The 14624-nt window shown below is 43.1% G+C and overlaps 1 protein-coding gene across 2 annotated transcripts; it reads right to left on the minus strand.

The window, feature by feature from the left end:
* Positions 1 to 1183: 1183 nt before the first annotated feature.
* Positions 1184 to 10983, minus strand: TMED2 (transmembrane p24 trafficking protein 2). 2 transcript variants are annotated; one of them, XM_004753105.3, is made up of 5 exons: positions 10692 to 10983; positions 8687 to 8879; positions 8255 to 8275; positions 5737 to 5844; positions 1184 to 2713 (listed from the first exon to the last, which is right to left on the minus strand). In XM_004753105.3, the coding sequence occupies exons 1-5, from the start codon at positions 10869 to 10871 to the stop codon at positions 2589 to 2591; spliced, it is 627 nt and encodes a 208-aa protein (XP_004753162.1). In that variant the 5' UTR covers positions 10872 to 10983; the 3' UTR covers positions 1184 to 2588. The 2 variants fall into 2 exon arrangements, with proteins under 2 accessions (XP_004753162.1, XP_004753164.1); XM_004753107.3 differs by lacking the exon at positions 8255 to 8275.
* Positions 10984 to 14624: the final 3641 nt, after the last annotated feature.

Consider the following 14624-nt stretch of genomic DNA (forward strand, 5'->3'; position numbering starts at 1 on the left):
AGAACATGATCTTCCTGTTCCTCGGTTCGCCGTCGCCTGGGGCGGGCTCATCTGTCCACGCACACATTCGTTCAGCAAGCTTTCATTCATGGCCTGCTACGTGCCAGACTCCGGACTCCGTGCGCGGCTTGCGCCGAACTTAACAGATGTCATCTCAGTGCGGCTTCCTTGCCTAATCACTAACACCGCTCAGCCTGCCTCCCCTCCCCTCCACTGCACTTACTTAATAGCGCGATCAATTACTTACTTAATACACTGATCAATTTACTTAATAGGTTATTCTTCCTCCCCTAAAAGGTAAGTCCCACGACAATGGGGATTTTTCTTTAATTTCTTTAACCCAGGGGCTACAGCTGGCAGCACACAGCAGTCACTCAGATATTTTGGGGATGGATAAATGGGAATAGTACTCATACAGACTCCAGTCATCACAAACTAAATGAAGTGGGAAAAAAAAAAGTCTGAGGCAACGTTTCCAGTGAAACAGGATCACACCTCAAAATACCCCTGACAACTGTTATAAAATGGGACTTCCATAGCTCTGAAAATAAAGGCAGAGGGAAAGAGCATACTAGCATTTGCATTTGGGTATCTACTTACTGGTTTTCGGACCCTTGGATGCTTTCCAAGCCTGTTTCCCTATTTCCAAAAGGAGGATTATAATAGCACCCAAGGTTAAGGGCCGTTTTGAGGAATAAATTAAAACAGTCTGCATATAGCACTTAGCATAGTGCCAGGACATTCCACAGTGTCCAACAAATGGTAGTTTATTACTAACGGGCCCTTAGTGTAACAGAGGAAGAGCAACAATTTCTAAAAGCAGAGATCTAGTTTCTGATTCCACCAGGCTTCATCTGAGGGCCTTGCACAAATCACTGAATCCCTCCTAAACTTGTTTCCCACATCCAATAAACCAGGCAGCTGAGTTAAATAACTCAACTTTTCTTCCAAATGAAAATAAAAATACTTAAGATATTAACAATGAATCATCAAAAGAAACCACTCAAGGAAAACTAATATTGGGTTCCTACTCACTATCCTCAAGTTTACAGATGTACAAAGCGACAGACATCTAAAACAGGCATAGTAACTCAGAAAACACAAACATGTCTCATTTCAAATATGAATAGAAAGTTGATATTTAACAGATGTGAATTAATCATTAATATGAAACACAAAATACTGTTTTTAAAAAGAATTGTTTATTTACTGAACTTGGGGCAGATTAGATACACAACCAATTTTAAATGTACATCTTTTAATTCAATTTTGAAGTGTTTTCACACACACCCAAAAAAAAAAAAAAAAAAAAAAAATTGGCATTGCAACTGTTGTCTTAAGGTAAAATACAGTCACCTTAAACTGTTGCAAGTATTTTCACCAAAGGTTGAAAAATTGTTTATCCTGAACATGAAAACCTGTAACAAATTTAAATTAATTATACAAAACTCGTTACTTGTAGCTTTCCCCTTGTAAAGATCCGGAAAAAATGTACAAGTAACTAATATACATCAGTCACAACATAATCCTGGATCACCCCCACACCGCGACCAGATGCTCCTTTAATTTTAAACCCATCATCAGAGACCAAAAAAAAAAGTCATTTCATTTTATACAAAACAAAATCCACATGTGCCAAGAAAGACCCAAAAAACAAAAACAAAATCCTAGTACTGACAGTGATGTCCAGTACCCTAATTAAACAGTGGCAAAAATGCCACTGATCAAAAATAAAATAGTGGCTGTATATCATTGCAATGAAATCCAAGAGGCTTTAACCCTTTGGCATCAGAAATCCAGATGTTTCCAATTTTATGAACGCACACTTCCTACATGCCAAGAGCAGAGAAAGTGGATGTGCCAGCACAGAAAGAAAAGAGCTACCATTGCCTGCAACATCCAGAGAACCGGCTTTAGTAGAGACTGCTTGCAAAGTTAGGCAGAAACCAAAAAATGGTTATTAGCTGCTTGTGTCATCAATTTAATTGGATGTGATTGAGTCCTAAGGTTTAAAACACAAATTTAGGGGGGAAATGTGGTTAAGTCTAATCTTTAAAGCAAAAACAAGATAGACAAGTATCCAAGTACCAATCTGGCCACACTCCAGTCAGAGCTCTGCCAGGAGGCTGGGTAGAAAGTGTCAAGATTCAGACAGTTGTTTCTCATAAGGATTCAACAAAAAGAATCTTTAATGACTTGAACTGCAGGATAAGAGAGGCAAAGAATGCAGTCATTTAAGTGAAGTACTATCCATGAAGTACTTTCCTGAACTGCACTTCATGAAAACACATGGAAAGAAGATATAATCAGGACTATATGCCTGTGTTTCATTTATAGTGTTGGGGAGTTCTGACAGACCTGGATGATGGAGGCAGAATTCAAATAAGAAATTTTTGCCAATCAAGTGTCAAATTTTCACTCTAACTTTCCTAAAAAGGTGTTTTCCCCCAATATCTATTAATCACAAAGAAACATAAGCTGTGAATGTACAGTTTCAAAAATAAAAATGTAGAAACTAATGACATCATTATCACCAAGATGTTTGGTAAACAGTGAATTATGATTTTGAGATCATCAGGAAAAGGCTTTTAAACAACCCTCCGGACTTCAAAAAATCTCTTCAGGTAGTAGATCTGTCCCAATGTCATGGCAACTAGAACAAGAGCTTCAAAGAAGGACCAAAGGACCACTCTGCTGTTTGTGTTGTCGTTGACTGTGAGGACAGACAAAAAGACAAAATTTAACCAAAAAAAAAAAAAAAAGCATAAGCATCATGAGTCATCCTAGTCTTTACTCTAAGAGTATTTTCACACCATTCACAGTATCCTAAATACTTTTTGTCTTTTGTCCCCAAGCAACTCAACAAACTCAGCAGCAGAAAATTTTAGCTTTAAATGGGACCTTAAAGATTCACGGGATATGGTCAAGTCTGCTCTGCTTGTGTATGGAGAGCAGTGAGGAAAAGTGACTGGTCCAAGTGACTTCAACCTCTAGGGTTAAAACCCAATATGACCTCCTTTCTCCTTCACATTAAAATATTCCTACATTATAGGGGCGCCGGGGTGGCTCAGTGGGTTGGGCCGCTGCCTTCAGCTCAGGTCATGATCTCAGGGTCCTGGGATCGAGTCCCGCATCGGGCTCTCTGCTCAGCAGGGGGCCTGCTTCTCTCTCTCTCTCTCTCTGCCTGCCTCTCCATCTACTTGTGAGCTCTGTCAAATAAATAAATAAAATCTTTTAAAAAAAAAAAATCCTATATTATAATCTTTTTTGCTGAATCAGAAAACAGACTTGAAAAAAAATACAGACTATTTCAAGAACACACAGTTACCCTAAAGCACTACCTACCTAGTGAAAATGTGTCAATCTAAGTGGCTTTTTCCTTAAACATGTATTCAACAAATACTGAGCACCTACTATGTATCTGACAGCTGTACCAGCTGAAGGCTTCTCAGTTTCATGAACCAATACTGGCAATTACAACAAACTGGAACCAGTCCATGATCTATCCCACTCTTAAGCTAAGGGTCTGATCCTTAAAACAAGAGCCAAGACCACTCTTTATTAATTTATTCTGCTCAATCTATGTCACATTCTTTCAAATTTCTGATCAAATCTACAGCCTTTACTTTTTAAAATTACTAGGCAGTTTCTGACTTTTCTACAAATGGCCAATTTTAAAAACAATTATAAATCAGCAATATAGTAATAATATTTATCAGATGAATAAGTGAGTGCCATATTTTTAGATAAATATCATTTGTAGAACATTAACTAGATTATAATGGCTACTAGATTAATAATCACTCAAAAAGAAGTGAAAAGCAATTAGCCCCCCAAAAATAAAACTTACAGTTAACAAAAAATGGGGTTTTCCCAGAATAAGAAGAGATACATGCCCAAGTATATTACTAATTAGAACCCTCAAAAACACCAAAGCTGAAGTTTTTAGTACTAATTCCATGGCATGAAGTTTACTTCTGCTGAAAACTTAGTAACAAATATCCAGCATTAACTGTGAAGGACTAGCACTTAAGACTTGTGTCCAGAGAGGGGAATGGCCGAGTAAATACTTCAAAATATTAAGCCGTCATGTAAAAAGAAGTATTTCTCTCTCTCTTCACTTTACCTGGAAAAGTGTGGGTATAAGACAATGTCCTCACGCTATTCACACATTAGCCACATCTAAAAGTAACAAAGTATAGTACAACACTGGAGATAAAGGAAGAAAAAAAGTCTCATTATGTTCAACCCTAAGGGGTAAGTGCTGTAGGAAGATATACAAAAAACATTGTGAGAACTATCTGATTTTTCAAAAATAAAGAGAAAGCCTAAAACTCTATTTGTGAAACAATACAGAGCATCTCCACTCAAATTAAATGCAAAAGAACAAGGTTGGATGCCCCCACAGACCAGAGACAGGATTCTCCGAATACTGTGTTCCCAAGAACCTCCTATACCTTTAAAGCCACCTGGTCTGAACTGGTTAAAGTGAAAAGCAGAAGCTTTCAGCCTTCAGACTCTGCTCAGGGACCTTCTCACCCCAGAATGGGCTGGGCTCCAGTGGAGAGCAAGGTAATCAACAGATGGGTTTCCACCGGGTGAGGGAGAGGAGGTGTCGATCCCAGAGGGTAAACAGAGTACCAGTGGAGGCAAAGAGGAGAAAGAACCATAGCGGAAGAGGCGGGAGCACGTGAATACAAGCGGTGGTCCCCCTCACGCCCCACTCCCCTCCCAGAAAGTGAGGACAGGGGCTCTTACTTCTCCAGTCTGTTGTGTTTACTCATTACTCTCCCACCGAAAGGCTAGGAGCGTGCTCTAGGTCCTAAAGGTTCATTTCCATCCGTGGCAAGAAATGTAAGAGAGTAGGGAGAACACGAACCACATATTGAAGAGGTTCAGCCTGTGCTTCTCTCTCTCTGAAGTCACTCTCTCGCTCTACCCCAAACTCGGAACAAAGACTCCTGACTGCAACCACTTTGCACTCGAGGACGAGCTTGCTCCCATGAGATCTAGCCCCAAGAACTATTTGGAGGATGAAAAACACTGAACCACAGGTGGGGACCTGGATCTAAAATATGGTATCTTGTCCGGGCGTCAATACGGTACCTCTCAATTTTACGTGCAAAGGTGTAATACTTCCGGCTGGATCTTGGGCCAGATGGGCTTTTGCAACCTAACATGGGATTCGAGTCATCACTGTTTCCACAGATAAACACATTCCATGTTCCCAGTTTACAAACCCAGGAACCCAAGCTGAGCTTCACCTGGTGACTGCTTGGACTCATGTTTTCATGCTATTTTAATTAGCCTAAACCTTCCACTTTAGGAAAAAATCTAAGATTTCAACATATAATATTATACATTGGCAAAGAAATGTCGACTATGTGATTAAAAACCAACCACTTCCTATTTTTCCTTTCTGCTTTGGGAAAACTATTAGTTTTACTCCTCAGCAGACCAGAGATTTTTCTTAAAACTCCTAAAACCTCATACTAAATCTTAACAGCATTTTTCAGTTTAGAATGAATATCCCAATAAAAAACCAGTCTGGTACAAAGCTCTACAAACACGTACTCAAAAAATATTTTTGCATAGTTGCATTTTCAAGTCAATGCTTTACTATGATCATATTTATAAAATACCCAAATGAGGAAAATTCCAGTAAGCTGTTGGGTAACAGGACTTCAGGACTTTCTGGCCACCAGACACCGTTGTGAAGTTCCAGCGTTAACTTACTTGCTCTGTGTATTCTCTCCCGAACTTCCATGTACTCCTGTTCATGCTTTACAGCTGTCATCGCCACTGCCAGCTCATTAATCATTTCTTCTAGCTTGTTCTGGTGAGCTACGGAAAATTATAAAAACAGATTAGCACACATTTGGCCATCTCCTTTTGAAAAAATATGCGTAAGGCAATATTCCTCAAAATACTCCTCAGAGAAGGCATACTCTGTTTAGAAGCTGTTTCGAAATGGCTCAGACGTCATTTTGGACTACTGATGACAATAAATTCTCAAAGCATTTTTTTAAATGTCCATTCCCAGAACAGAAAGCTCTTTCAGGGTGGGAAACATACTATATAATGCTTACTAACAAAAGGAAAACAATTCACCCTAAGAAATTTCCTCCAATGAATTACTGCTAAGTTCACTATATTAACTAACTGTAAAAGAAAAAAAAGAATTGAGGAGGAGAAAAAAAAGAACACAAACTATAGAACAAAATTCCTAATAATAACTCTATAAATAATAATATTTAACTAAAATCAAAACCTATGCTTTAGGGACGCCTGGGTGGCTCAGTGGGCTGAGGCCTCTGCTTTCGGCTCAGGTTGTGATCCCAGGGTCCTGGGATCGAGCCCCGCAACAGGCTCTCTGCTCCGAGGAGAGCCTGCTTCCTCCTCTCTCTCCCTGCCTGCCTCTCTTGCCTACTTGTAATCTCTGCTTGTCAAATAAATAAATAAAATCTTTAAAAAAAAACAAACAAAAAAACCTATGCTTTAAAATCATATAACTCTAATGTTAATATAAATGCAGCCTCAAAACAGATTTTTAATCTCAATGAAGCTAACCAGACAAAAACCCAAGACATTCTTGAAAAAATCCACACCAAAATTCAAACATTCCTCTATGGAAATCACAGCAATAACTTCACTACAGTGGGGAATGGCAGGCATCATAAGTGAAAAGACAAGCTCTCGGTTGCACAAGGTTTAAAATCAGATATTCTTTTTTGCCAAAAATGAATACAAGGCAGACTAAGGGTTCTGAAGGGTAAGTGTAGGCTTCTAGACAGGGCTATGTTATGACAGTGAACACGGAGTTAGGAAAAAAATATCTATCAACAGGGAAGATTCCCAACAGAGGACCCCTACCCATGTTAAGGTAGTTAGGTAGAATCTCAAATCTCAAATCATCCCTCACAAGCTTCATTTGGGAAACCCCCCCAAGCACGACATGAAACCTGGGAGCAGGATTTCTTAGGAACAGCGTTGTCGACATTTTAGACCAGATAATTCTTCGTTGTGGGGGGCCAGCCAGTACATTTTAGGATCTTCCACCCGGCCATGAGAATAAAATATGTCTCCTGATAGGGACGCCTAGATGGATTAGTCAGTAGAGAATGAAGCTCTTGATCTCAAGGTCGTGAGTTCAAGCCCCACAATGGGCATGGAGCCTACTTAAAAAAAAAAAAGTCTCCAGATATTGTCAGATATCCTCTTGGGGGCAAACACTGTCCTCACTTGAGGACCATTGCTTTAGAACAGGGTTTGATTTCAGAGTTTCCATTCACTGACATTAGCAAACAAAAGCAAGAATTTTAGATATTAAAGGTTTAAGAATAACTCAAGAGTCACATTCATCAGCCAACATTTTCTAACTATTTAGAAAGGACTAATTTCCAGAAAATAAACAAGCACAAACCTCTTGAAAACTCCGAATTCTCCTTAAGTTAGCCAAGTCCTACACTGTAAATGGCCCCAAAAAACAAACACAGGAATTACTAAATAGTAGGACTCTTTAAATTCTACAGATTTCAAACCTAACAAATACTTCTTTATGATGTAAGTACTCTATTAAATGCTTAATATTTAGGACAAATGTCAATACTAGGAAATGTGTTGAACTGCTAGTTTCCACAAATCCTGACGTACACTGTACAACCCCTGCCTTCCGCCCACCACCCCAATCCAAATGTGCTGGTTCTTGGTAAACAATTTAACTAGAAGACTCGACTCAGGGTGTACTACTGGTCAGTGAAGAAACAAAAATTAAATGAATTATAAATATGGTTGAAGGAGCTTCTGTCACCATCTCCAGACATCGCTTCTAGAACTGCATTTCACATCCTAACAAGTTTCAAAACTTCAATAACGGTAAAAAGCCACCAAAATGCTTCATACAAAGTGAACACTATTTGCTACTAGCTACGTTCAAGACTTTTATCCCTCCAATTACAGTTGAATCTTTCCACCCTCAGCATTCATTTTTAAAGAAACAAAGTATGACGTTACTAAGAAGCCAATCACTGTAGTTCTAGGGCCATTAATTTAAAATGGCCTAACTATACTTCCCATCAACCAAATAAAAACAACTGCTCTAAAACTCTAGTTAGTTGTAGGGGTCTCTTTTTAATTAAGAGAAAAAACACTCTCATGCTAACAAACCGAGGTTAGAAAGGAAAGCAAAGCAGAAATTAGCAGCAAAGAAAAATATGCAAGACAGGATGCTGCTGTCAAAAAGCAATCCACCTACCATCCCAGGTATCTCCACCACCTAAAGAAAAGTGTAAGATATAAACACACAAAAATAAAACAACTAGGTTTAATCCAACTAGTCATGTATAAATGAGCAAACAATGACTTCTATACCAGGATTAGCAAATCAACACAACAAACCACCTAAGACACACATAACTACATGCTTACAAAAGCACAGACTGACTATGAAAAGTTGCCAGAAGAGGCAATTCTAAAGAACCAAAATAAATACAAATTCCCAGAAACTTGTTTTTGTTAATTTGGAGTCCTGGAGAAATAAAATGTATCCCTAAAGTTTTTGGTTTTAAACACAGTTAATGAACTTAGAAGAATAAGTCAAAAAATATAAATACTCCATTCAAGATGAGCAACAATGTACAGAACATCAATTCCTGAAACGGGATATAAATCTGAATGTTCATCTCACCTTCTGTTTCCATGTCTTGTCCTTTGGGAGCCTCCCCGATATCAATGGTGAACATCACTATCTTTGGAGTCATGGTAGACATCCTATTGCTAAAACAAAACCGGTACGTTCCATCCATGTGAGCAGCAAATGTGTATTTCCCACTGGACTCTCGGTCTCCTTTATAAATTCCTTTATTATCGGGCCCTGTAATCTGGAGGCAGGAAAGAAATACACATCACAAAAGATTTTAAACCGTGCTGTTTGTAGGTACTGTCTATTGGCTGTAGAATATTTGCTAAGAAAATGCAGTTGTCACTTAATGACAGTGACCTCTTTGGCTGCAGTTCTCCTGCTTAGGAAACAAGGCTGCACAAGATGACGGACTCTCCAGGACCTGCTTCAGTCCTGACGCGCTTCCTTTGTCCCACTTAAACACGAACCCCTCAGAAGCAGAAACAGTACCTTATACCTGTCTCCAACTGGCCTTCTATCACCAACACACATTCATGCTATTAATATCAAAACATAAAAAAAAAGGGGTGCCTGGGTGGCTCAGTGGGTTAAAGCCTCTGCTTTTGACTCAGGTCATGATCTCAGGGTCCTGGGATCGAGCCCCACATGGGGCTCTCAGCTCGGCGGGGAGCCTGCTTTCCCTCCTCCTCTGCCCGTAAGTAAATAAAATCTTTAAAAATAATAATAAAACTAAGAAATCGGAGCAAGTTACACCTTTGGGTTTTCCTAACTGGTTGCTGCAAACCAGTGAAGGCATCTGAGATGCCAAATGGCTTAAGAAGAAAGACCAGACTGGAAACTAAGAGACCCGGGTTCTCAGCCATCTGCTAAAAATCAGCTGTTAGGCCCTGGTTAACTAACTTAGTTCCTCTTACAAAGCCTGTCACCTGCAGAACTTGGGAGACTGGAAGAGCTGATCTCTGAAGTCTTAACTAATTTCAGCAGTCCCTCCTTCCAGTATCCCCTGATCTTTGGGTTTCACGGGGACTGTGTAATTGGTGCCCAACACCGCTATCCACTGTCAAAAGGAAAACCCCTGAACTCAACTAACGATGTTAACAGTGAATTCAAGTATTGATCACTTACTAAGAAAGCAAAATAAAAGCAATTTACTCTTTCGGCTTAAAAATAAAAAAGATAAGAGACGGAAATTTAGGGACTGCAGCTTTCTTTGAACAATGTCCTGATTTCTCCAGATACTTCATCTGCCATCATTATCCCTAAACGGAATGACCCTAGTCCACCTTTTCCCTAGTCAGAGATGGCCTCAGGAGGTATCTGGAGGTCGGCATAAAAATAGGTTACACGTGGGGCGCCTGGGTGGCTCAGGTCCTGATCCCAGGGTCCTGGGAGGGAGCCCGGCATGGGGCTCTCTGCTCAGCGGGGAGCCTGCTTCCTCCTCTCTCTCTCTGCCTGCCTCTCTGCCTACTTGTGACCTTTGTCAAATAAATAAATAAAATCTTTTTTTTTTTTCTTTTTAAATAGGTTACACGCTCAGGCTCGCTCTTTGAAAAATAACGAACGGCACAACACAAATGCCCGTCTAGCCTTCAACAGCTTTCGCTTTACTTTTTCTCAAGTTCTCACGTCAGGCCCCAACGTGAATCCGTCACGCGACGAAATGCAGCTGCAGCCCCAGCACGGACCTGCCCTCGACCAACCTCAACACTTAGCTGCCTTCTGCGCCCCGAGCTGACACGCGGCGCCTGGCCGACAAAGCTCGGAGACGGGGTCCACGGGGAGCCCCGCCGCTCAAGCCAAGAACCCAAGGCGGCTAAGCAACGGCTCCGTATCCGACCCGGTACCGGGGTATGGAACCCGGGCGGACCGCGGGGGAAAAGGCCGTTGGGGGGTCGCCCAGGCGGGGGGCCAGACGGCGGCCCGGGCCGCTCCCAGCACTCGGACAGCGGCCTCCACGCCCCGCGCCCCCGCAGGCCCCGCGCGCGCCCCAGCGCCGCCAACCCCGCACGGCCCCGCGACCCCGCCTGGGCCCCGGGCAGCGTGCCCGCACCTCCACGTCGATGTCCAGGAAGCCGCCCTCGGCCACCTCGAAGATGAGGCCCATCTTGGTGCCCGAGGTGACCCGCTCGAAGAAGCACTCCTCGGCATGCGCGTCGATGCTGACGAAGTAACCCGAGGCCGTGGCCAGAAGAGCGGCCAAGAGCACCAGCAGCTCAGCGAGCGTCACCATGGTGGGGCTGGGGCCGAAGCCAGGACCAGGACCGCGGCCTCCAGAGCCGCCGCCGCCGCCGCCACCGCTGCCTCCTCAGCCGCCGCCGTCTCAGCTCCGCCCCTTCCGGCTGCGCCACCCGAGGGGGCTGATGCGGGCGCCGTGGATTGGCGGGCTTCGGCAGCTGCCACGTAACGGACGCACGGCGGCCGCCGAGGGACACGGCGGCTCCGCCCAACCTGAGCCTCGACGGTGGCTCTGAAGGGCCAAACGTCGTTGTCCCCACCTCCCTCCCCTTTCCCGGGCAACCTAAATTGCACCTGGACCAGAGGAGAAAGCGGCGGTATCGAAAAACCTCCCGCGCCCAATGCAACTCCCTAAGACTGTGCAAAGAGGTGGTGAAAGATCTGGAGGCAGCACTAGGACTAAGAAGAAGGAGAGGCGCGCCTGGGTGGCTCAGTCATTTAGGTGTGGGACTCCTGATTTCCGCTCAAGGCGCGATCTTAGGGTCCTGAGTTCGGGAGCGCCGGATGGGGCTCCACGGTCAGCAGGGAGTCGGCTTGAGCTTGTCTTTCTCTGTTTCCCCAGCTCGTTGTCGCGCTCTCAGATAAATTAAAAAAAAAAAAAATGACATCAAAGGAAACAGGGGTCTCACCCCAAGAGCGTTGAGATTTTCGCTAACAAACTCCAAACTTGTCTCCACTTTTTCAGTTTTCGACCAGTTTGATCCAATTCCGATGCTTGTTAACCCTCCAGAAGTCCTCGGGATCATTACCATCTAATTGTTTTTGTTGTAGTCGTTGTTGTTGTTTTAAAGATTTTTAAAAAACTATTTATTTGTTTGTGAGAGAGAAGGAGACGGAGACAGAGAAAAAGACTCACTACTGAGCAGTGAGCCCGATGCGGAACTGGATCCTGCAACCCTGAGATTATGACCTGAACCGAAGGCAGCCGCTCAACCGACTGAGCCACCCACGTGCCCCTTAAGGTTTTATTTTTTAAACAAACTCTACCTACCCAAGGTGGGGCTGGAACTCATAACTGCGAGGTCAAGTGTCCCAGGCTCCATGGACTGAGCCAGCCAGGCGCCCCACTTCTGGTATTAAAACAAAAAAACCTATCTACCAGCTTGCTGGCACATCCCACTTAAGGGAAGAAATTATATCCTCTGATTCAAAGAAGCCTCCTACCCTTTCAGGAAAAACCCTCCAGTCAACTTCCATGCCTGCCCCTTCCATCCTAACCCCGGAAATCCTGACCATGAGTCCTAGTGGCAGAAGTTGCCTTCAGACCATGAGCTCACCTCCATTCTCTGGCGGTCCGATGAATTACCTGCCTGTCATCCGACAGTGTTTGGTTACTTGACAAGCTGTATTGAGCAAGGAAAGCACTTACCCCTTGGGAAACACCCTCATCCCCCCCCCCCCAGAAACCTCCAGAGAAGGACGGAGGTGGGTATAGACTGGGAAGGGGCACAAGGGAATCTCCCAGGATGTTCAGAAAGTTTAACATCTTACCATGTTTACATATTGTATTATTTTTTAACTCAAAAAGATGTATACGTAAGACTGATGCACCTTATTTTGCTGTATGTGTATAATACTTGTACTACAAAAACATTTTTCTACCTTGTTCAAATCCTCCAAAACTAGAATTCTATGAGCTCCCCAAAGCGCTGCTGTCTCATCAGGCCCCCTTAGCTCTTGCCAGATGCTAGGACTGTTTTCTGCATTTTGCTTCCAGACGTACTTTACTCATCCCTCAAAACCCAACTCAAGTGTCACCCCTTTTCTACTCGAGAATGTCCCTAGACATACCTCTGCCACGTACAGGCCCCGTGCACTGTGCTTTTGATGCAGATAACGGTGATTTGCCAGTCCACGACACTCATGAGCCACCAGCCTTGATATCTGTATGCTGTGCTCTCAGCGCCTACCACAGGGCCACAAAAGACTTCACTCGTGACATGTGAGTTGAGTTCATTGCCCTGGCCCGGGGATGAAGAGACCTGGGTGGTTACTCCAGTTTTGCACAAAGCCGTGTAACCTTACATTCCATCAACTTTGAGCCTCAGTCTCCTCACCTGTAAAGAGGAGATGATGAACACCCCCCCCCCGCCATGTGCCTTGCTTGTTATCATGAGGACCAGATGACACAGTATATCTGAAGGTGCTTTGCGAATTTGTGAGGTGGTGTTTTTTTTTGTTTTGTTTTGTTTTTTGTTTTTTTAAGGCATTATTTCTTGAAAGACCAACAGGCAATAGGGGGCAGTAGTGGCCCAAAATCCAGTTTCCTGCTTCAGGTGTCCAGAAACAGGTGCGCAGCTCCATCGATGGAAACTGCCTTGCCATGACCCTACATTACTGAATTCAAGTGGTCTTGTAATAGTCCCCTGATTCCCCACTGTCCACACTGTGGCAAAGGCCCTGGTTCTCCTGGCAGGTCAGTTCTGTAGTGTCACTCTAGAAGCCTAGATCCTGTCTCTCCAGCCTCACTAACTCACTTATGTGCTTCCATTTCACTGTACTGAATTTCTTTCTGATTATAATACCTACAGCGCTTCCTATTAAGCTGAAGTAATCTGATGGAAACAGCCTTTTGGACTCCCAAGCAACTGAACTCCATAGAAAAGTGCCAAGAACAATTCTGGTTTTACCCAGAAATTAAATATGTTAACTTCCCTTTTCAGACTGATTCGATATTCTAAATCCACTTATCGGGGACTTAAAACTTGGACATTTATCATCTCGGTGGACCACAGTGAATCGTATATTGTGGGGATTTTATTATATAAATCGGGGGACCCAAATTCAAATGCCTTCAGGGATCAGGCAGTTCATGTGAATGAGAGATGGCACCAGCTGAAGGCAATAAGGAGAGGGGAGGTCTGTGGCAAACTGGAGCACAGATGCTGTATCTAAATACAGTTAACTGGACACCTGGGTGGCTCAGATGGTTAAGCATCAGCCTTCAGCTCAGGTCATGAGCCCAGGGTCCTGGGATCGAGCCCCACATCAGGCTCCCTGCTCAGCAGTGAACACGCTTCTCCCTCTCCTTCCGTTGTTCCCCCTGCTTCTCTCTGTGTTCTCTCTCTCTCTGTGTCAAATAAATAAATAGAAATATTTTTAAAATAAAAAAATTAAAAATAAATAAATAATTGCAATTAACTCCAATGTCGGAAAACACAGTGATGGCCAGACAAAAAATGCAACCAGACATCCTTTGGAAATTTTTTATATTATATAATTAACTGTGCTATCTAAAAATTGGAAAAGTAACTGTAGTCACAGAACCATCAAATAATCACTGTCAACTGCCTGGCATAGTTCCTTTCTCACGCAGGTTTTTCCTTACAGCGCCACTCTCATAAATTACTCATGAAGCATCTTCTGACATTATTTCAATATCTGAAGACAGGCTCTCGGGACTTGCCAGGTCACCCACAGGAAATGTGCACGTTCTGGGTCCTCGGCACAGACTGGCCTATGCCCGGGAGCCTCGGTGTGCATGAATACATTGGACACAGCCAGTGGTTGGCACACAGTGGGTACTTAGTAATTCTATGACGAATGATGAATGAATCTCTCAACTGGGGCCTGGCTCAGAACCTACCAGCTGGTTATCGGTGGGAGTCAGCGAGATGCAGCAAAAACCAGGTCTTTCTTCCCTCCCTTCCTTCTTTGCCTTTTTCCAGCTTTATTGGTCTATAATTCACATACCATGAAATCACCCTTTTTTTTTTTTTTAACCACAGGGAAGTTCTTAGATCATTAC

The sequence above is a fragment of the Mustela putorius genome, unplaced genomic scaffold (assembly GCF_011764305.1).
Source record: "Mustela putorius furo isolate JIRA1106 unplaced genomic scaffold, ASM1176430v1.1 tig00537248_pilon_pilon_pilon, whole genome shotgun sequence".
Classification (NCBI taxonomy): domain Eukaryota; kingdom Metazoa; phylum Chordata; class Mammalia; order Carnivora; family Mustelidae; genus Mustela; species Mustela putorius.

Bases quoted from the DNA above. Each gene is read 5' to 3' on its own strand.
- TMED2 (XM_004753105.3), bottom strand. From the start codon at position 10,871: ATGGTGACGCTCGCTGAGCTGCTGGTGCTCTTGGCCGCTCTTCTGGCC. The intron at 8,880-10,691 runs GTGCGGGCACGC...TCCTGCCTCCAG, and splicing joins TCCTGGACATCGACGTGGAG to ATTACAGGGCCCGATAATAA. The intron at 2,714-5,736 runs GTAAGTTAACGC...CTGTCCTCACAG, and splicing joins GGAGAGAATACACAGAGCAA to TCAACGACAACACAAACAGC.